Source organism: Cannabis sativa, chromosome 1 (assembly GCF_029168945.1).
Source record: "Cannabis sativa cultivar Pink pepper isolate KNU-18-1 chromosome 1, ASM2916894v1, whole genome shotgun sequence".
Classification (NCBI taxonomy): Eukaryota; Viridiplantae; Streptophyta; class Magnoliopsida; order Rosales; family Cannabaceae; genus Cannabis; species Cannabis sativa.
Window position 1 is genome coordinate 745625 of NC_083601.1, and position 23626 is coordinate 769250.

Here is a 23626-nt window from a genome sequence, read left to right on the forward strand (position 1 = left end):
ATAAATTTTATAATATTTTCAAAACTTTCTCACTGTTGGGACTCTCTACATATTATAAATTATAAATATATACATACGAACAACATGTATGAGGTTTGGATGATGTATTCTTTGATATTCTTATTTGTATAAAAACAAGAAATTGATTAGAGTCATATAACGTCAGTTTTAGTAATTTATGTTTAAAGTGTTACAGTGTCTGTTTTACACAGCATGTCTAACGCGTGATTTGAAACGAAACGCTTAAGTGGGAAAATAATAATAATAAATCACCCTTATCTCATGTCCAGTGGTAGTGAGGGTTGACTTTCAAAGGTTTGACCAAGGAGCTGATTGGCTGAGTTTGTGAAAAGGGTGTTCAATGTGCTTATGATGGACGTGAGCCCATATAGTAATTATCCCATCTCAGAATAATGCCAAATTAGTGAGAGGAGCAAAAAAATCATGACTCACTAAGACTAATTCCAACTTCGAAACGCATATATATATATGTATGTATATGTACGTGTATATATATATATGTATATAAGATATATATATATATATGTGTGGACAAGTGAAGGTAGAAAAAAGTTAAGAAAGAAAAGATAGAAGAAGAAAATATGCCAGAATCCGGAGTAGTAGCAGCACCATTGAAGGCACACTTTGTTTTGGTCCATGGTATAAGTGGAGGGAGTTGGTGTTGGTACAAAATCCGGTGCCTAATGGAAAATTCCGGCTATAAAGTCTCCTGTATTGACCTCAAATCCGCCGGTATAGACAAGTCCGATGCCGATTCCGTCTTCACTTTCGACGATTACAATGAGCCCTTATTCAACTTCATGTCAACTTTGCCAGAAGATGAGCAGGTACATATATATATAGCTCAATCCTAATATATTATATTTATAATTAGTTTGTTGTGACATCTCCATTTTATTATATGATTATATATATTGTAATATGTATATCTATATATATATTTCAGGTTATATTGGTGGGACATAGTGCCGGAGGAATTAGTGTAACTTGGGCAACTCATAAGTTTGCAAAGAAAATTGGTTTGGCTGTGTATTTAGCTGCAACGATGCTCAAACTTGGGTTTTGTACTGATCAAGATATCAAAGATGTAAAGCTTTTTTTCTTTCATTCTTTCTTCAACTTACTCTGTTTTTAATGTTGTTTTTGCTTATCTTGTTGTTTGATTTGAATTGGTAAGATCATAGGGTAATTTGGAATTGTAGAGAGATTACTAGGTGCTTATTTCAGAAGAAATTTACCAGTCGGGGTTGAATATTGCTTACCCACTTACTCAAATATGTGGAAGAGTTTTTTTTTTTAAAAAAAAAACAAAATAGTTTATCATATTGGAAAAAAAAAAAAAAAGCATTTCACGATTTTGTTATGGTTAACTATAGATTTATTTATTTATTTGTTTAGATTTAGGCTTTTTGTAGCTAAGAGGAGAGCACTAATGAGTAGCATTGTTTTTTTTAAAAAAATAAATAAAAATCACACTAAACATAGTGTCATCCAATTAGTAAAATCTCATGGTGGAGTTAAGGTATTTGGGTTTTATTATTTTATTAATAAGAAGATAATTTTAAAATCTCCATGAAGAATGGAGATAGATGGATTAGGCCTTTTGGTCATTTGAATTGAATTGACCTCTCTTCTTTAAAAAAAAAACTAGGCACATAATTACGAAAATAATTAGTTACTTTTTAATTTGGTCCCCCTTTCTTAATTTATTCAATCATCTTTTCAATAATTTTTTGGCTTCCATTGTCGGCATGTTTTTGTTATCCAAATCAACACAAAAGCTTTGTCTTGTCAATAAGAAATAACTAAGATCACTTTATTATTCATACTCACATTTACTAGGCTCACCAAGAAAAACAGTGTTTTTTCGCTATGTGTTGTACCTTCAATCATTGAGAGATGACTACTGTTGAGTCAACAGTGTTTATTTAAAGTATAAATTAACCCAATGATTCAAATATTTCTTTATTTATTTCTTGGACATGAAAATTCTGGCTTTCTTTCTTTTCTTTTTAATATCTTTGTGGTGAAAACAGGGCGCACCAGATTTATCTGAATTTGGAGATGTGTATGACTTGGGATTTGGGCTTGGAAATGATAAGCCTCCAACTAGTGCAATTATCAAGAAAGAGTTTCAACGCAAAATTTCATACCACATGAGCCCTCAAGAGGTAATTTCACTACATTTATAATTTAATATAGATAAGATTCCGTATTAACTGACACATAAATAAAAAAATATATATATATTAGAATTGAAAAATAATTAATGGTTCATGTAAATTATGTAGATTGCGTGACAGCCCTCAATTGTATAATTATTGAGCATGGCTCTTTTATTTATCGTATGTCTTTTTTATTCTTTAAACAAATTATCATCAAAACCCCACAATGTCATTTCATTCATTCTGCAACACTCTTTTACTATGATTTTTAATTATTTTTTTCTATATATATAAGTTTCTTTTTCATTTTTCTTGTGTTTTATATTTCAGGATTGCACGTTAGCTTCCATGCTTCAGAGACCAGGGCCCATCCTAGCAATACAGTCGGCCAAGTTCACTGAGAGTAATGACGTGGACAAGGTGCCACGTGTCTACATCAAAACACTGCAGGATAGAGTGGTGAAACCAGAGCAACAAGAAGCTATGATCAAGAGATGGAGACCGTTGGATGTGTATGCTTTGGATAGTGATCACTGCCCAAATTTCTCAAACCCATTTCTACTCTTTGGCTTGCTTCTCAAAGCTGCAGCTTCCGTTGGATATATTAGCTAATTAAGATCTATTTTTATATAATTTATGAAACATGATTAATCTATTATAATGCTTTTTTTAATTATAATAAATAAAATTTCTATTAATCAAATTAAGTGAATTACAAATAGAACACCCCACCAAAACAATTACATCTCTTTTATATTTTTTAAGAATAATTCTATCAAGATTAGATAATTTTTTCTCCAATAGAATCTTTAGCCTAATTTTTAGATTCTCTTTAAAGTTACTACCTACACAACTTGATGTTATGCACTTTTTTCAGAAATACACAATTTGTAATTAGCTAAATATCATAAAATGTACATGCTAACACAACATAGAGACTATCAAAAATGAGTCTTTCTGGTCTCTTTAAACCAAGCCAATTCCGAAAATCCTCAAAAGAGTTAGGCCAAAGACTCCCAAGTACACTCTTAATATGTTGTAACACTCTCCAAGAGTAAAACATGATGTAATATATAAACGCTTGAATCAAAAAAAAAAAAAAATGTCTCACTCACACACCAGACACACATTTGTGGTAATAGGGATGTGTTTCTATAATCTTGTAAGAAGGTTGGTATGTAATGCTTACCATATAATGAATCTATATTTCGGGGTTGAAAGCTTACACCAAGTTGCTTTCAAGAACTCATACCGAGATCCATTTATGAGCTTGTTGTAAACCTGTCCAATCTTAAAATTGCCATTACAACCGACTTGCAATATATCTTCCTGAGAGAATACATCTCTAAGTCTTAAGAGCTTCCTCCAATACCAACTAACATTGGATTCAGTTCAAGAGACCACACATCTTGACCTTTCAAATAGAGATTGTACGCCCATTCAACCCAAATGACATCCTGTTTTAAGTGACTGCCCAAAGGTACTTGGTATTAGATTGCCTATTGTATATGATTTAGAACCTATAATTAGTATAATTAATTTGTATATGTTAATTATCCATAATTTCATATTAATTTCGTTATTATTTTATGTTGATTTTTTTGTTTTTAAATCTTAAAATTTTAGGGGGTTTGTTTATTATTAAATTCTCGTTCTATTGATATATTATATGCATGAAATCATTGTGTATATTAAGAGAATTTTAACTTTAAAATTTTAGGGTTTATATGATTATAATATGAAATTATAATTTGTGTATTTTGATTTTATTGTTTTTAATCTAAAATTGATTATAGATATCTCATTATTAATTGTTTATGAATGTTCTTAAATGATTAATTTTGTTTTTTGATTAAGATTGATATTCCAAATCAATTTTTTTTTTATGTTCTTTATTTTTGGATAGCTTTCCTTCAGATCTATTTTTTTTAGCAATTAATAGCCGAAATTAGAGATATAGATTGACTAGAAATTCAATCCCGAGCAAAACCATCTATTTCTCGAATTTTTCCGTCGGTTTTTCGCCGGTTTTTCACGCCAGACCCGACTGGGCAACCGGGTCGCGTGACCCGTTTCACAGGACCCGCTGGAGGAAGGAGAAGGAGTCCAGCCAGCAACGCCCACTCGCGCAGGCGGCGCGTGGGGGCGCGTGAGGGCTCCTGGAATTTCGTTTTTTTTTTTCAGCGTGCTTAAAATTAAATTTCTGATTTTTTCTATGATTTTTAATTAATTTTTTGACTCCGTTTAATAATTATTATTATTTTAATGATAATTATGTAGTTAAAAAATTATTAAAAATATTTTTTGATAATTTTTCGAAATTTGTCGATCATAGAAAATTTTTTGAGTTTCTTCTCGTTCCATATGACATAGTCACTCCCTTATTTAATTTATTTTGACTATGTAGTCTCCACCAATTTTCTTATATTCAAATCTTTTGATTATTTGTTGTTCTAAAGTTATAATAAAAGCAATTATATATCTCTTTTAGAAATTTGGTTGAAAATTATTAATTTTTAATGATTGTTTTATCACCAAATTTCACATGTTGAAGAAAATATTATATTTTTGGTTGACTATATGTGTAATTACTTGCCCAAAGGTAGTATTTACATATATTAGTTCACATTCCATGAAGTGAGTTAATATTAAATGTATATATTTTAATTATTTGCCCAAAGGTAATAATTTAAATATATAAATTTATTATTATTTTTTGCTTGAATTAATACATATTTTTAAGAAATTTATTTGCCCAAAGGTAATAAAATTATTAAATGATATGTATTTTTTTCTTTGTTGTTAACTTCATGAAGGTAGATCATGTGTGTGTTATATTCTCACCACAAAGGGGAGTTTATAATGACCAGTTGATTCTACAATATTTTCTAATACATTGCTCATATTGCTTATTCAAGTTTTAATTTTTGAATTTTTCAGTCTCCTTTTCTGTGAACAACAATAATGCTTCCACCCATATTTTGAATGCTTCCAACTACAAGACATGGAAACGAGATGTGGAATTTACTTTAGGCATAATGGATTTGGACTTGTGCCTACGAGAAGAAAAACTCGCCGATCTTGCGATTCCGATGTACCGCCGAGAGAACTCATCATGCACAATGGGAAAAGTCAAGTCGTCTTAGTCTTCTTACTATGAAAAGATCCATTCTTGAACATCTATTGAGTGGTTTGCCAGACACTACAAATGCCAAAGAGTTTTTCAATGCTGTAGAAAAATTATACGACACTGGTGAAAACGCTGAAGCTGGACATCTTATGGATGAAATGACAACCATTAAGTATGATGAATTAAAAGGAGTGCGAGATTTTATTCTGAAATTAGTGAATGTTCAGTCCAAGTTGAAAGATCATAATATTCCTCTTCCTGACTCTTTCATTATTCATCGAGCTCTTCATGCTCTTCCTGCCTCTTTCAGCCTTATCAAGACAACCTACAACACTTACAATCAAACATGGACTATCAGCGACCTAATTTCTTAGTGTGTAGCTGAAGAAAGCAAGCTTAAAAGTGAGAAGAATGAATCTGCTAACTATGTTTCTCACCTCAAGCCCAACAAAGGAAAAGGAAAATTCAAGAATAAAAATGATGGTGCTACTAAACAGAATGGTAATGGTAAGGAGCATAAGAATAAACAGAAGAATAACAATGGAAAGTCCAAATACTCTAATGTGAAGTGTTACTTTTGTGAAAAATTGGGGCATCGGAGAACGGACTGTCACAAATTTAAGACTTGGTCAGAAAAGAAGCAAGCACAATCAGGTAATCCATTAGCATGTGTTTGTTTTGAATCTAATCTAGTTGACGTTCCTATTGATTCTTGGTGGTTAGACAGTGGTGCTACTGTTCATGTTTCTGCTTCCTTACAGGGGCTAAGGGATCTCAGGAAGCCAAGTGAGAGGGAGTCCAAGCTTAAAGTGGGCAATGATGTTGGAGTTGACGTTATCTATGTTGGAACATTTATTCTTGAATTACAGTCTACTGTTAAGATTATTTTGAACAATACCTTTTATGTTCCTACTTTTAAAAGGAATTTAGTTTCGCTTCCGCTTTTGGTTAAACAAGGATATTCTTTTCATTTTGCAAATGATAATGTTGACATTATGCTTGACTCTCGAATTATTGGAAATTGCTTTTATTCTGATAGTCTTTACAAGTTGTCATTGGCTCCTTTAGATTCCTCTTTTAATGTTGTGAATACTGTGGGTAAAAGACCTCATATTAAGGAAACATCCTTATTGTTATGGCATAAAAGATTGGGTCATATTTCCAGAGAAAGGGTTGATCGTTTAATTAAAATCTGAAGTACTTCCTCCTTTTGATGCTTCTGATTGGGATACTTGTGTTGATTGTACTCGTGGAAAATTGACTAAAACAAGAAAGAAGACTGCAAATCGCAGTCAATCTTTATTGGAAATTATCCACACGGACATCAGTGGTCCTTATTCCACCACGTTGTGCAGAAATAAGTATTTTATCACTTTTATTGATGATTTTTCTCGTTATGGATTCACCTATTTAATTAAAGAAAAATCTGACGCCCTTGATAAACTCAAATTTTTTCGAAATGAGGTTGAGAAACAATTAGGAAGAGTCATCAAAGTTGTTCATTCTGATCGTGGAGGAGAATATTATGGTCGTTATACAGAATCTGGACAACACATGGGGCTTTTTTCAGAGTACTTACAAGAAAATGGTATAGTTGCTCAATACACTATGCCTGGTTCACCTGAGCAAAATGGCGTTGCTGAAAGAAGAAATCGCACTCTCATGGATATGGTTAGAAGTATGATGAGTAGAACAAATCTTTCAGAGTTTTTATGGGGTGAAGCACTTATGACTGCAACTTATATTTTAAATCGTGTTCCCAGTAAATCTGTTCCCAAAACCCCTTTTGAGTTGTGGACTGGGCGGAAGCCTAGTCTAAATCATCTTCGTGTATGGGGTTGTCCAGCTGAAGTAAAGATTTATGATCCTAATTTGAAAAAGTTAGATCCGAGAACAAATCACTGTTATTTCATTGGTTATCCAATGCGCTCAAAAGGCTATCGCTTTTTTCTTGTCCCACTCGTGGTACGCGAATTGTTGAATCTCGGTCGCTAAATGTCTGGAATTTGATGTTGCTGAAAAAATTCCTTCAACATCTCTTGAAATGGGGAGTCCTCTAAAGGAATTTGTATTCCTATGTCATTTTCAAGAGATGATAATAGTAGTCTCCATCCTACTCCAGTTGGTAATGCTCCCATTGTTGATGAATACATTGCTCCCGATATCGAAGATGATGAAGGTCCTATTATTGATGAAGGGCTTGTTAATGATGAAGCTCCTATTGTTAATGAGAATCCTGTTATTGAAGAAATTCCAGTTGTGGAAGATGTTATTCAAAACAATGATCAACAAAGAGAAGTTATTCCAGAAGTACCTCCTCTAAGAAGATCTCAGAGACAAAAGAAGTCAACAAAGTGTCATGATAATTTTGTTTATCTTGGAGAAGGAGAATATGATATTGATCATTTTGTGGATCCTGTCACTTTTAGTGAAGCACTTAATAGTCCACAATCTTCAAAATGGTTAGCAGCTACGGATGATGAGATCGACTCCATGAAGAAAAATGGTGTATGGGACCTAGTTTTATTACCTGATGGTTTTAAACCAATAGGTTGTAAGTGGATTTTAAAGGCTAAAAGGGATAAAAAGGGACAGATTGAAAGGTTTAAAGCGCGTTTAGTGGCTAAAGGCTTTACTCAAAGAGAAGGTATTGATTACACTGAAACTTTCTCACCTGTTTCCACTAAAGATTCATTCAGAATTATTATGGCCTTAGTTGCGCATTTTGATTTAGAATTGCATCAAATGGATGTTAAAACCGTTTGCTTTATGGAGAATTGAATGAGGAAGTCTATATGTCTCAACCTGAAGGCTACAAGGAGAAAGGAAAAGAACACTTAGTTTGCAAGTTGAAACGATCCATTTATGGTCTCAAACAGGCATCTCGCTAGTGGTACTTGAAGTTTGACAAGGTTGTGACATCGTTTGGTTTCGTAGAGAACAAGTTTGATCAGTGTATTTATATGAAGATCAGTGGGAGTCGTTATATTTTTCTTGTTCTTTATGTAGATGACATTTTACTTGCCAGCAGTGATTTGTCACTACTAAATGAGACCAAAAATTTTCTGTCTTCCAATTTTGATATGAAAGATCTTGGAGAGGCATCCTATGTTTTGGGGATTGAGATCCATCGTGACAGGAATCGAAAAGTTCTTGGCTTATCTCAAGAAGCTTACATTAATCGTGTGCTCAAAAGGTTCAACATGGATTTATGTAAAGCCGGTTCTGTTCTTATTCTGAAAGGGGACAAGTTCACTAAGCAGCAATGTCCTAAGAACGACTTGGAAAGAGGAGCAATGAAGAACATCCCTTATGCAAGTGTAGTAGGGAGTTTGATGTATGCTCAGGTTTGCACTCGACCTGACATAGCTTTCGTAGTAAATGTATATTTATCTGATCCTGGTCATGATCATTGGGTTGCAGCCAAGAAAGTTTTGAGATATTTGCAAAGAACGAAGAGTTTTATGCTTGTGTATAAGCATGTTGACAATCTTCGAGTTGTTGGTTATTCAGATTCAGATTTTGGTGGTTGTGTAGATGATTTAAAGTCAACTTCTGGCTATATTTTCACCTTGGCATGTGCTGCTATTTCTTGGAAGAGTGTCAAACAGACTTTGATCACATCATCTACTATGTATGCTGAGTTTGTTGCATGTTATGGGGCATCTTTGCAAGCTTTGTGGCTGAAGAATTTTATTTCGGAGATACGAGTGGTTGATTCTATTTCCACACCTATGCTAATCTATTGTGATAATAATGCTGCTGTTTTCTTTTCAAAGAATAACAAGATTAGTAGTGCTTCTAAACATATGGAAATAAAGTATCTCTCTGTCAGAGACTTGGTCAAGAAAGGAGACATTGTCATTGAAAATTGCAAGACCGAGTCGATGTTAGAAGATCCTCTAACCAAAGGGTTAAGTGCCGTGCTGTTTAATAAACATGTTGTTAATATGGGCATTTTAGAATCTTTTGATCTTTTGGGTTAGTGGGAGTTTTGTTTTCTGTTTGTTTTTAGAAATTATTATTTATAATTTTCTGAATAAAGTTATGAACTACATTTTATGTTTCAATATTTTTTATTATTGAATGGATATGTTTTCAATTATGTTTTGTTATATTCTCGAGAATGATTGAATTGAAAGCATGTGGTTCATATTGTTGTGATCATTGTCTTTTAAATTTATTTGCTTATTGACAATGATATGTTGTTGGCTTAATTCTTTAAGCAAGTTTAGTGACACTTACTTATTTTAAGTGGTGTATGTTTAATTTCACTGGCTTATTTATTAAGCATCACGGTATTAGTGAAATTGAGGACTGATAAGGATATTATGTTATTTTAAATTGATCACATGTTGAACATAATTCCTTACCACACTACTAGACTTATTGACCATGTCGATTTAATACTTTGGTATTTGTGATTATGAATGTCTTTTGTTGACTTAAAAACAATATGATTGTCATAGTTCATTATCAAAGGTTAAATTGGACCGGTATGTTGAGATGCTATCAGAGAACTATCATTTTTTAAAGTGGCCACAAATGTTTTCTTGTTGTTCAACCCATGAGTCGTTTTCAAACAAAATTATTTTTGATATATAATATATATGTATTAAAATCAATGTAGCCCAAGTGGGAGAATGTTAGACTTTTATTTGGGCTTACATTAAATTTTATTGGTTTTATTAAAACTTGGGTTGATTGGATAGTTCTTTGCTGTGTTAGCCCATGTTGTTGGTGATCAATTGTTAATGGGCTTAGCATCTGTGAGTAAAGTCTAGGTGAAGCAGAAGTGTGGGCTTTTCTAGTTGACTGAAGCCTTTGATGAGCAGGCCCAGCCCAACTAGGGTTTTGTAGCTAAGTCCCCTCCCTAACTCTATAAATACATATTATCTCATCACAATTGTATACCTTTTGATAATCAGATAAAATAAACTGCTTCTGATTTAGAGATCTAGGGAGGAAGACTTAGTTGATAGTATTGCACTATCAAATTGGAGTAACTGTTGTGGATCAAACTGAGATAATTGCTATGGATCAATCAGGTACACATACTCAATTATCATATACTACTATTGTGTTCTATGTTATATACAAATAGATCTTGGGTTAATTGTTAATTTATCTAACAAATACATCTCTAAGTCTTAAGAGCTTCCTCCAATACCAACTAACATTGGATTCAGTTCAAGAGACCACACATCTTGACCTTTCAAATAGAGATTGTACGCCCATTCAACCCAAATGACATCCTGTTTTAAGTGACTGCCCAAAGGTACTTGGTGTAACGCCCTAATCTATATGGACGTCACGTGTGTGATTTTATAAACTAGTTTAGTACTAATAGATAAATTAATTTTTAAAATATGTGAATATTAAAAACTTCACCAAAATAAAACACTAAAAATGGACATCATAACGACACTAAAATTGTGTTCTAGGGATCCCTGTTATAAAAATTTTATAACAAGACTATGTACAACAGCAAGTCAAGCAGATATTGCCCAAAACAACTCATGGTAACTCGACACACACGCTGGTAAGGTCAATATATACATTGCTAGAGAAGACCATCACCTAATAGCTCCTCTAGCTTTTCTTTACCCTTAGCTGCACCACAAAGCACCAGTGAATCATAAGGACTCAGCAAGAAAAATAATAAAAGAAATACATGTAATAATTAATTATCCATCTTACTATCATAAAATAATCAAACAATGTATGTTCCAAAGAGTATGTAGTATAATCGATCGTATACGTGGCGATAAGAAGTAATCATATATTGCTTTACCTAATTAGGCAAGCCCGTGTCATAACCTGACACCATACATCATCTGACCTCATCACCTAATAAGGTGAGCTCGTGCAACAAACTGGTACCAATATATCGCATCGCCTAATCAGAAGAGCATGTGCCCTAATCTAGCACCAATGTTGTAACACCCTAATACTTAGGCGCTGCAGTGATTTTCTAATTAACGTAGCACATTTGCTAATCAAATGATTTTTCTTGAAAATCGTGCTAAATTATAACTTTTGATTTAAATTATTAAACTTTATAAACTTTTATATATTTATCTACATAAATTGGGATCTTGTATTTAATCTTTTACAAACATTATCAAAATACATTTATAAACTTGTCGCACATGGACTATAAAATACAATCCAAGATGTCCTGCGATTGAACACTCTAGGTCGCGTCGCCTCGACATGTACAATCACCATCCAAGCTCAGAGCTCACTCATGTTCAGCATTCGCCTTTCCTTTACCTACACATGAAAGTAGCAACTGTGAGTCAACAAACTCAGTAAGAAAAGCATATAACAAATGATATATTATCAACATGTATCTAGGCGCTCATACACCTATCCACAAAGCTTATCTGATAAGTAAGAATATTCTTTACTAGGGTACTACCACTGTACCACATGCACTACGTACCGCTACTGTACGAGTGTTGGTAGGATTTATCCTGTACCCTGAGTACCACAAAGTGTTATACCACATAAACTTCGTACCCGCCCGTACTAGTGTTGGTAATACTGTACTGTACTCTTTAAACATTGTACGCTATACCAATGCACTCAGTACTGCTACAGTACTAGTGTTGGTAGTATACGAATCATATTAAGCATGCATATATTGTTGGAAATATTTTACCAGGATCTAAATTTACTACCATGTATGTTTCATTAACATCCTAATATGAATTCTAAAACAATGAAATAAACACATATAAAGTTTAGAAAACCTTACATTGGTTGCAGCGGAATATAATGACTCCTTCCGTTCAGATCTCTAGCCCTTGATTCCTTTCTGTAGTAGAACATAATCAAGATCTGAATGTGGATCTCGTTCTCTCCTTCCTTTGATGCTGATTCTCCTTCTTGTTGTTTGGAATCTCCTACAGTCTTACACACTATGATTGAGATACCACTTGATGTGTGTGGGCACTACTCTATCACTCAAGGATATCGAAATTGAAGAAGAAAAGAAGAGAGAAGGTGGCAGCTAGAAGATTTTCTCTAAAGGAATGAGATGCATCATCTTTTTCCCGAAGCCAACACTACCTATTTATAGGTAACCACCTAGGTTTAAGTTAGAATTATTTGGCATAAAAATAATAAAAAATTAAATGATAAAAGTCTATAAGAGTGGTCGGCCATGGGCTTTGGATAATGGGCCTTACTTTATGCAATTTTACTGTTTTATCATTTCTGCATCTCATTTTCTCAAAAACGCCAATTTTCAAATTCAACCATTTAAATGTCAATTCCAATTATTTAATAACTAAAATTAATTATTAAATAATATTGTCATTTAATATATTTATTAATTAGACATATAAAGTCTCTTAATTAACAAATAAACCTAGAATCTCTTTTCTTCATAATTTTGCCCTTGCTTAGTGAAAATTCATAAACTAGACATAGTCTAACTTTAGAATTATAATTGATTAATCAAAATCAATTAACTGAGTCTTACAAGCAGTATGGTCTCAACTAGTATGGGGACCATGTGCCTATATAAACCGAGCTTCCAATAAGTCGAACCGAATTTACAAAGTAAATTCCCTAACTTATTAATTCCTTATTGAATCCACACTTAGAACTTGAAATTGCACTCTCAGTCATATAGAACGCTCCATATATTCCACGATATAGATACGCTATTAGTTATCCATTGTTATAATCCTAATTTGATCAATGACCCTCTAATACATGATCTACATTGAATAGGCACTAAGTTACCGTTACACCTTCAATGTATTTTATCCTTAAAACACTTAGCTCCGTATAAATGATATTTCAGCGAAGTGAAATGAGATCTCCACCATTTATCTCTGTTTAGCCAAGCTCGAAGGATATCATCGTTTCACTTCTAAATTCCTATAGAAGTTATAGACTCTATATTTATGTTAGCGCTCCCACTCAATTATACTATCATGTTCCCAAAATGTACGTATCACCCTGACCCAAAAGTAGGCTTAACTAACAAATCAAAGAACATGTATAATACTCTTGAGATCGAACCTAAACATATCAGGATTAAGATCATTTGATCTAGGATCAACGGGTGATATTGAATTGAATAGATATTACGGTAAATTTTAATATATGTAATCAAAGTTCAATATCGGTCCCTTCCGATGTATACTCCATACATCTGATACTGGTAAACTTTGCCAATGCCCTTGAAAGGACATAACACTTATCCAAGGTGTAAGAATACCTATCGCTGATTATCATGTCAGTCTAAATCCAGTGAACTGACAAATCAGGGAATAAACTTTCGAACATATAACTAAGATTATATTCCACTGTGCTGACAACACTATAATCATTAACAAATTCATATTTCTGGACTTAAATAGAATTCATACATTATGTATATATAATCATGAAATAAATCATGTGAACCATGAAACATTAAATGTTATTTATGATCTTTATTAATAAGTAAATCTGATTATATTGAAATGAATTTTATTTAGGGCACAAAACCCAACATATATCACATATATACAATCACATATATAACATGTTCTATGCTATTCTTACCTTGTTTCTAAATTCAAGTGAGTCGGCCGACTTGAACGGAAAACCTTGTGCTAGATGGATGCCCTAAGTCATATTTATGTAAACAGGTAAGTGACATGTCAAAACCCTAATCCGAGAACCCAAACTCACTACTAATTAACAGTTCTGTTATTGGTAATTATTATAAAAATACCCTAATTATCAAGGAAATAACCATCTAAGGCTTTGAAAATAACACGAACCACAAATCAAACTATTCGGGAAACCTACCCCTGATACGATTAGCCGGTTTGCACTAGGTAACCCAAACAAGTTCAAAACTTGTCCAATTCGTGTTCAAACATCACCAAAACTTCCAGAACACATGTACAAACCTCAAATAATATTTTCAAAGCAATAACAGCAAGAAACATACACAAAATCCAAAAATGTCATTAATGACCCAAGTTTGATTGTTCATTCACCACATAACACATCAAAACTAGCATCAAGAACTCAATTTCAACTCAAACTGAACCTAGAAACTAGACTACAAATAATTCTAACCCTAACAGCCATTGATTCACAAAACTGCATGCTAGAACTAAACTTAAAGCTTGAATAACTAAAAGATTGAGGTGCTAGGGCTTACCTCCACCTGGAAACACCTTAATTTTTTGTTGAATTCTAGAAAATAATGAGGGTTAGGGCTGATTTCTGCCGGTTCTTATGGTGGTCGAGCAAAAGGGAGAGAGAAAGAGAAATTTCTATAGTTTTCTTGATTTTTTTGGATTTTCTTCTTAATTAACTAACCCATTAATTCCAATTATGCTGAAAACTAATAATTGGGCAGCTGTCAAGCTCTCAAACAGCCACCTAATCCTCAAGTGTGAAATACCAAAAATACCCCTCTTACTTGTAACTTAAGTAATAATAAGTCTAGGGGTAAAATGGTCCAAAACTATAACCCCACTTAAACCCAATATTCGTAATATCTCAAAAGTTTGTCCTGCTAAGAAATAGGTTCTAAACTTACCCATGTGACTTTAACGACCATCCATTGCATTTTCCGTTGTTACCGAGCAAAAATCATAAAAAATTGCATAATTCATATTTAATATAAATAATATTCATAGAGTTTAATAAAATCTCCAGAATAGAGAAATTATAACTCTGGTGCCCATTTCTAAAAATGGGACCCACAACATAATAAAATAATAAATAATTATAAAAATGTCAATAATTAATGCTAATTGCCTTTACTAATCTATATTTTAACATGCAGTCATTACAAATGTATCATATCACCTAAACAGGTGAGCCTATGCCACAACCTGACACCAATGTATCGCATCACCTAAATAGGTGAGTCTGTGCCACAACCTGACACCCATGTGTCACTGCCGCTACCTAACTAGGATCACCGACAAGAAGAAACCTAACAATGGTTTCAGTTTAGAGTCATGACTTTATCACGGTTGCCTCATAGGAACAACCTGAATACCGATATCCATAAATCATATTGCCTAATCAAGCAAGCCCATGCCATAGCCTAGAATCCATATATCACATCATCTAATCAGGTGAAGTCATATATCACATTGCCTAGTCAGGCAAACCTGTGCCATAGTCTGGCACTAATATATTTCCTCACCTAATCAGGTGAACTCGTATATCACATTCACATTGTTATTGCCTAATCAAACAATTAACAATTACGAAACCTATCATGCCATGTGGTACATTATACTTTTCTTACCTCAAGTTTCGGTTCAGGTATGTTGGTCGACCTGTTTGGAGAACGATCGACGATCTCGGGTCTTCTGTCATAACAATAAAACAACAGTTTACCAAGTAATCTATCCCTATTTCAGGTCCAAAAGTTTACTTCCAAGGGTCCCCTATAGGTCACTAGGGTATCCCTACTTTCAATTCCAAAAAAAAATACGAAAATTGGGCTTCAAAAACACCAACACAAATGACCTACTGTTTTCTCTAGGTTTCTTGACAGAAAACAGCTAGTCATTTTCTCCCAAACGACAGACCGTTTTCTACAGGAACGAAAGTTCCAAGTTTGGGACTCTCCAAAATACCACTGAAATCTATCCAAATCATTCCAAACTTCTTAGGGCACATAAATGCTATAGATACAACAGTCCTTACATGAGAAAAATTAAAATCGTATCCTTAAACGGAAAACACCATTAAAGCTCAGACTTAAGATTTTAAAAGTTTCAAACTCAATTTCTAACTCAAAATCACCTCATATTCAACAAGTAAACATCGAAACTAGTCCCATAAGTACTTAAAAATAGTTTTATGAAGTCATAATCCCCATAACTACTCTAAATCGCAAAGTCAATATATAAAACCAATCATTTTCAACTTAAAACGAAATCACAAAAGGTTTCGTCGCACCAAAAAAGAGAGTTTTGTTTATTTTTTTGTTTATGTTTTAAAAATAAAAACTTAATATATATACTAATAAAGTTTAAAAAATAAATTTTATTATTAATAATAATAATATTAATAATATATATTAATAATAATATTAATATATTATTAATAAAATTTTATTAATAATAATTATCTTATTATTTCTTAATCACTAAAAAACTCTATTTCTAGGACACTATCCCCAACATACTTTTAATAACCCTAATATTTATACTATCAACTTATCATAATATTCCCATCAAAACTACTAATTAAACATGTGATGACATCTTTGGCTCCTAATTGAGTCACCAAGGTCGCCAAACTTAAAAATATTTTTATTCCATAAATAGCTCATATTATATTCACACATGCCATATAATTCTTCGTAATTAATAAAGTACGCTTATTTATCCACTTATAATAAAATTAAAATTTATACTGAAATAGATAAGTAGGATCATAATCTTACTTATTACTTGATTATCCCATAATATATATAAACCCTAAATATTTACTATTAGGCTTATCAGGATATTACAACCATCCTTCCTTATAGAAATTTTGTCCTCAAAATTTATCGGAATAACTCGAGATACAACTCCCGCGTATGCGACTCTAATTTCAAAGTTGCTTCCTTAACTTTACTATATATGTAGAGAGAAACAAAAAGAATAAAAGAGAAAACTTATCCCTATTGTCCAAACAAAGGAGATATTGTTCTCATAAAAAAGTGAATAAAAAAAATATGCGGCAATATACATTCCTAATACAAATGCCAAAATAGAGTATCCAATAAAATTATTCAAAAAAATATAAATATTTTCATAAGTAGCAGACTTTACAAGGACGTTTTGGAAAATAACATCTTGTGGAGAGCATTTGGTAGGTAGTAAAATTTAGAGTAAATATCATTTTGAACTCTATTTTGTTAAATGAAAAAATGGACCATGTATTTTCCAAAATTGTATAAATAGGATTCTGAACTGATTTTTTGTCAAAATAAAATTTAAATAATTCGATCTAGAGATGTTATGGTAAAACTAGTTACATTTTTTGTATCTTCAGAAATTATCTTAAGGTTAGTTATATCAAAAAATAAAGTTGTTGAAAATTGAACTAAAGGTCATATTTTTACCATTTTAGAAAATATAATATTCATTTGATCATTTAACAAAATAGAGTAATTTGCGACAAAACCCCCTCAACTATCAATTTACTTGTAAAAAACCATCCAACTTCATATTTTGGTGGGAAAACCTTCCAAAGTACTGTTTCGTTTACATTTTTAAGGTGTCGTCTATTTAGCCTCGTTAAGTCCTAATTTTGCCCACGTGGCAATGACAGGTCAATAAAAATTATCCTACGTGGCCATATTTTACAAAATAAAAATTAAAATAAAAACAAAAAATTTAAGGGTAATTTGCGGCAAAACTCCCTCAACTATCAATTTACTTGCAAAAAACCATCCAACCTTAAATTATCTACCATATAATAATGAGAGTTATAAGATGAAGAAAAAATTACACTCACAATAGGGCTATCCATGACTGTTTCTTTATGAGCATTGTTCAGATCACCAATTGAAGTTATAGTCTTCGAGTTTTGCAGCTCCTGTATTAAAATAGAAAAGATTCATAAGCATAAAAATCCTTCTAAAAATATATACATGGTTGTACTTTCAGGATTAGTCCTAAATTCAATATAAGAACTCAGTCCGTAAGACTTGACTCTACCACGGTAGAGAAAATGAGAAACTAGCTCAAAACCATAAAACTAAGGTGTCGTTTGGTAACACTTTTTTAATCAGTTTTCTGTTTTTAAAATTGAAAAAATAAAAATATTTTTCAAAAACATGGTCTATAAAATTGTTTATACTTTTCAATTTTTTAATTGAGAATCAATTTTTTTTTTTTTTAAAAAAAATCACTTTCAATATTTTTTTAAACAGTTTTTTTTTTTTCTTAATCAATATCTTGGACTTCGATCATGACTCAGACCCAAATCCCCCCACGGTTCTGGCGTTGAACCCAGCCTCTGACTTGAACCCAAATCTGACTCCGAACCTAGACCCGACGTAAAAAAAATCAAAAAATGAAAATGAAAATGAACTTTACAGAACGCACTTTTATTTTTTATTTTTAAAATTGAAAAACAAAAGTCGTTATAGAAAGCATTTTTGTTTTTCAAAAACAAAATTTTTAAAAACAAAAATTTTACTTTCATTTTGTGATTAAAAAATTAGAAAACAAAAATGTTACCAAACAACACCTAAATAAGCATTAATTATTTCCAATTTATCTCATCTTTTACTTTTTTTTAGTTGAAAAAAGAACTCGCATCTATAATACAATTAAAAAAGATAATTTTCCATGAAAAAATAATCCGAAAATTAATAGCAGTAAAAATAATCTTCACCTCTTGCAGCCCCTTTGTTGAACAATGATTTTTTTAACATTAAAAATTGGAAATTAAGTCAACTAAAATCAATACAATAAAATTCAAAACTTACGTGAGTATTTCATCAAGATATTTTTTATACATAGGAGAATAAAATCTTTAGTCTTTAATCACTATTATATACATATTGTGAGAAAGTAAGAATTTCATTCATAGCCATCTAAAAGAAAAAGCAAGTTAGTTTCATTTTGTTAGTACAATATACATGCTTTGAAAAAGTATAAATAAATTTGAAAAAGAAGTCAAATAAATTGTCCCAATTTTACAGCAAGAAACCACTTACAAATGCCTCTGTAGATATATAACTGCAAATACAGTTCCAAAACTAGAAAATAAATTATAAACCCACCCTTTATTAAACTTACCAATAATAATGAATCTAATTTAAAAAAAAAAAACTCTATGATTTGTACTAACATAGATAGACCAATTTGATATATTACATCTTTATAAGATAGTCTCAAGACCCAATTGGATATATGTGTAAAGCATTCCAATTGAACAAAATTACAAATGAGGGTCTTCATATAACTTCCTTAAAAGTTGTAAGTGCCAACACTTAGCAAAGCTAATTTTTTCTTATCAGAGAAGATTTAGTACATTCACCAACAAAAACCCAAAGACAAAACAGACTATATAATCGTTTTTTAATTCATTGACCCCTTGATTACAAAAAAAGAAAATAACAAAAAAAAAAAAGGCAAACCTTGAGAAAAAAGACAATCAAATTTCTATTTTTCTAGATCAATTATGGGCTTCCCACTCAATCGACATTTCAGCTTATCTAAACACCTAATTAAATCAATAAAACAATCATAAACATGAGATTCTAAAATAAACCACAAATCTTGACAAACAAAACCCTAATAACTTTAATTGTATTGAAAAATTCAAATATTAAAAAAATTATTCATTTGATTACAAGAACAAAATAATAATAATTAGAATGATGAAATACCTGTTTGACGAACTTTGCTATCGTAGGGCCAATAACGTCACTAGGAATAATGTGTTCGTGATTGGAGAGACCCAAATCTTATCAAATAACGTGAAAAAAAAATATTTGTCACGAAAATCTTATAATAAACACTTAAAATCATACCTAAACAATGTAGTTTTTCTTTTATTGCCGCTGCCTCTTGTCGTCGCCGCCCCTTTTTGTAATAGGAATTGTGTGTGTGAGTGAGAGAGAGAGATCACAAATGTGGTGCTGCTAAGAGAAATAGTGCGAGAGAGACGAAATGGGAAAGCTGGGATATTAGAATCAAAAGAATAGAATGAGAATTTAATTTACTGCTTACGAGAAAATATCACATTTATTTTTTTAAGTTGCCGCTTAAAATTTTTTAGGCACGCCTATCCTTTTTAAAAATCCTAATTTACCGGTTTTATTAAGTCTTAGATAATTATAATACTTTTTGAAAAATGCTATAATCTTCTGTTGTGAAATGGGTAATTTGTTGTAGATATTATAATTAATCACGTCTATACTTATATTCCTATTAGAATTAGGCTATCTCATAACACTTATAAATATGTGTTACTCTCTTATTTTTTCTTAACGTGTGTTCAGACCCCTCCAATTAATTTTTCATTCAAAGATTATTTTCCAGAGCAAAAACGATATGGTGATAGTGAACCCTATTGAGAAGAAGTTTTATAATATTGATGAAGACTTTTCTGATACATTTGGTCCTCTTCCGGACTCAATCTATGACCTTCAAAATCTGACCTTATTAGAGGATGATGACTGTACACATGAATATTCTAATAATAATTATGATCATGATCATCAAAGTGTGGGAATTGAAGATTTTGAAATTCTTAAGGTTGTTGGGCAAGGGTCTTATGGAAAAGTTTATCAAGTGAGAAAGATTGGTACTTGTGAAGTATATGCCATGAAAGTCATGCGTAAGGATAAGGCTTCGGATGAAAATGATGCTCAGTACATGATATCTGAGAGACAAATACTTGCCAAACTGAATCATCCCTTCATTGTGCAACTCAAATACTCTTTTCAGGTACTAAATTATAATTAAAATATAAAAAAATATTAAAAGCCACTTCACTTGTGGTGCTTAATATCACTACGAGATATATTTTAAGAATAGAATATAGATAGGTGAAAGAGTTGATTTAATTAGACTGTAGTTACTATATATGGATATTGTAGCACCAAAACTAATATCTTAATCTTATATTATGTCAGAACAAGTATAGACTGTACTTTGTGCTCGATTTCATTAATGGAGGCGATCTTGACTATCAGCTTCATCGCGAAGGCTTATTTAGGTACACACAGCTATTTTTATATTTCTAAACAATATATTATTTTACTATCTTTAGTGTTTTAGAAAAGAAAAAAGAAATGATATTTTTAAAAATTTAATTATTTTTTTAAGTTTTCTATATTATTAAAATTGCACTAACTTAAAAAAAAAAAAAAAAAAAAAGATAGGATATTAAAGTTGATTGAAGGACAAACAATTCATAATATTAATTGCACTAAACAAACAATATTCCCTTAATTACTTCTATATATTGTGATTTTCAACTTAATAAATTAGCTGTAAGTACTATTTATGTGTTTAATTTTAACATTATACATTATAATTTTCTTCCTTGCAGAGAGGATTTGGCGCGTGTTTATACTGCTGAGATCGTTTCTGCTATTTCTTATCTCCACGAAAATGGGATAATGCATAGAGATTTAAAGCCTCATAACATTCTTCTTGATTCTGAAGGCCATGTAATTAATATTAATATTGTGTGATCCTCTGTTACTACTTTTGGTTATATATTCTAATTACTAATCACTTTACATTTATATATGTGTTCTGTTTTTAGGTAATGGTGACTGATTTTGGCATGGCAAAACAATTTGATGAGAACACAGGAAGATCAAATACTTTTTGTGGAACCGACGAATACATGGCGCCGGAGATTGTTCAGGGACGAGATCATGACAAGGCTGCAGATTGGTGGAGTGTCGGAATTCTCCTTTTTGAAATGCTCACTGGACAGGTACCTAACTTTCTTCATATTTCGTGTTTGGAAATTACTGTGTAATTAATTACGTCCAAATCTAATACTGTTTTGTTAATTTTACCAATAAGTTTAAAACATGTTATTCTACTCACTTATCTAATCTAAATTAATTAATTTGTTGTTGCAGCCTCCATTTACTGGTGGAAACAAATATAAAATCCACCAAAAAATAGTGAAAGAGAAGATCAAGCTGCCTGCATTTTTGTCAAGTGAAGCACATTCATTATTGAAAGGAGTAAGTAAATTATATCAAGTAAACTCAAACTATATACAATTATATAAATTTATACATGTGACTTTTGATATGACAATAATTGATGTTACTTATATTTATTTTGTTTTGTGGGTATGTTTTTTTATATCAGCTCCTTAAAAAAGATCCAAGAATGCGTCTTGGAAGTGGACCAAATGGGGGTAATGACATAAAAAGGCACAAGTGGTTCAAGACAATCAATTGGAAGAAATTGGAGTGCAGAGAAATTAAGCCAAGTTTTCTTCCCAAAGTTGATGGAGATTGTTGTGTGGCTAACTTTGAGAAGCGTTACACTAAAATGGCATTGGTAGAATCACCAGCTTCTACCCCGAAATTCAGTAGTGGTCAAGACAACCCTTTTAAGGAATTTTAATAATTAGCAAATTAATTATATATTGGACAACAAAGAAGTATGTATGTAATTGGTAATTACGTAAGGTGTATTTTTTAATATGATAGAAAGATATATTGAGGAAAAACTGGCTCTCGTGGCTATACATGGAACATGTGAAAAATGTAAATGTTTAATGTTTTCATGTAAAAAAAATTTCCAATTCTATGAACATTATGATATGATATAATTCAAAAAATAATAGTGAGATCTTGTTGGTATATCTCAATATCTGCCACACAATATAGCTATATTAATATCAAGGGGAAACTACACATTTTAATGAGTTTTTATACTAAAAGATTAAACTGTTAATTTTTTTTTAAATAAAAATATTTGGGAGGAAATTTAAGAAAATAATAATAAAGAATAAAATATTAAATCCTTTTTTTTAAAAAAAAAAAAGAATAAAAGATTAAACTGTTTTATGTTTTTGAAAATTCAAATAATGGGGTCCACATAAGAATTCTTGATTGGTTGAGTGTTTTTAAAAATAATATTTGAATATTATTTTGAGTTAATTTAGGCTAATAAATGAAAATACTATTTTTATGTTTTCAAATCATAAAATTTAAAAACTCTCTAATTATTTTCTTATGTACTTTTTTTATTTTGAGATTCTTAACCAATTACATATTCAATTCTTTAAAACTTAAAAACATTAAATCACACTACAACCAATCACATATATGGAAACAATTTTTCACTTACAAAATTTAAATTTTTGAAAGGTTAAGTGCAAATGAAAAAAAAAAAAATAGTTAAATTAATTTATAAAAAACTCATAATAAAAAAACGAGAAAAATGGTGATGAAAATAATAAATAAATAAATAAAACATGTTTTTAACTCTACTTCGACTCACAGTCAATTTTGGACATATAACATGCCTATGAACAACCAGAATAAAGGGAGGAGAGACTGAGAAAAAGAAAATTTGAAAAGAGATATGATTTCGATCGACCAATAAAGCAAATTGAAGTAGCATTGAAGAGTTTTAAATTGTTTTAATTCTTTCTTTTTTACTTTCTTCTGATTGTGTATATTTTAAGTAATATATTAAGATGATAAATGACATCACATTAATTATAATTCTAAATACGTGAGTCGTATTAGTCTGATCCATATTTTAAAATATCCGTAATAATATAGTTGTGTCGTGTTGACCCGAAAATATAGGTCGTATTGTACTATGTC

The 23626-nt window shown here is 31.3% G+C and overlaps 2 protein-coding genes and 1 long non-coding RNA gene across 3 annotated transcripts; 2 read left to right on the top strand and 1 right to left on the bottom strand.

Moving 5' to 3' along the window:
- The first annotated feature begins 402 nt into the window (after window positions 1-402).
- LOC115708280 (methylesterase 17) lies at window positions 403-2893 on the top strand. The gene is made up of 4 exons (XM_030636508.2): window positions 403-848; window positions 968-1108; window positions 2058-2192; window positions 2517-2893. The coding sequence occupies exons 1-4, from the start codon at window positions 603-605 to the stop codon at window positions 2796-2798; spliced, it is 804 nt and encodes a 267-aa protein (XP_030492368.2). The 5' UTR covers window positions 403-602; the 3' UTR covers window positions 2799-2893.
- An 8119-nt stretch (window positions 2894-11012) lies between these two features.
- On the bottom strand, window positions 11013-19986 carry LOC133029994 (uncharacterized). Its single transcript, XR_009683923.1, has 4 exons — window positions 19697-19986; window positions 17812-17892; window positions 12080-12227; window positions 11013-11592 (listed from the first exon to the last, which is right to left on the bottom strand). It is a non-coding gene; the product is annotated as an uncharacterized LOC133029994 (long non-coding RNA).
- A 19-nt stretch (window positions 19987-20005) lies between these two features.
- LOC115704831 (serine/threonine-protein kinase AtPK2/AtPK19) lies at window positions 20006-22536 on the top strand. The gene is made up of 6 exons (XM_030632041.2): window positions 20006-20759; window positions 20948-21030; window positions 21367-21487; window positions 21586-21762; window positions 21914-22021; window positions 22152-22536. The coding sequence occupies exons 1-6, from the start codon at window positions 20364-20366 to the stop codon at window positions 22410-22412; spliced, it is 1146 nt and encodes a 381-aa protein (XP_030487901.2). The 5' UTR covers window positions 20006-20363; the 3' UTR covers window positions 22413-22536.
- Window positions 22537-23626: the final 1090 nt, after the last annotated feature.

What these genes read in the sequence shown, in the direction of transcription:
- LOC115708280 (XM_030636508.2), top strand. Translation starts at nt 603, where the DNA reads ATGCCAGAATCCGGAGTAGTAGCAGCACCATTGAAGGCACACTTTGTT. An exon ending in CTTTGCCAGAAGATGAGCAG is followed by an intron (nt 849 to 967) that starts GTACATATATAT and finishes TATATATTTCAG; the next exon opens with GTTATATTGGTGGGACATAG. An exon ending in CTGATCAAGATATCAAAGAT is followed by an intron (nt 1,109 to 2,057) that starts GTAAAGCTTTTT and finishes TGGTGAAAACAG; the next exon opens with GGCGCACCAGATTTATCTGA.
- LOC115704831 (XM_030632041.2), top strand. Translation starts at nt 20,364, where the DNA reads ATGGTGATAGTGAACCCTATTGAGAAGAAGTTTTATAATATTGATGAA. An exon ending in AACTCAAATACTCTTTTCAG is followed by an intron (nt 20,760 to 20,947) that starts GTACTAAATTAT and finishes ATATTATGTCAG; the next exon opens with AACAAGTATAGACTGTACTT. An exon ending in TTCTTGATTCTGAAGGCCAT is followed by an intron (nt 21,488 to 21,585) that starts GTAATTAATATT and finishes TTCTGTTTTTAG; the next exon opens with GTAATGGTGACTGATTTTGG.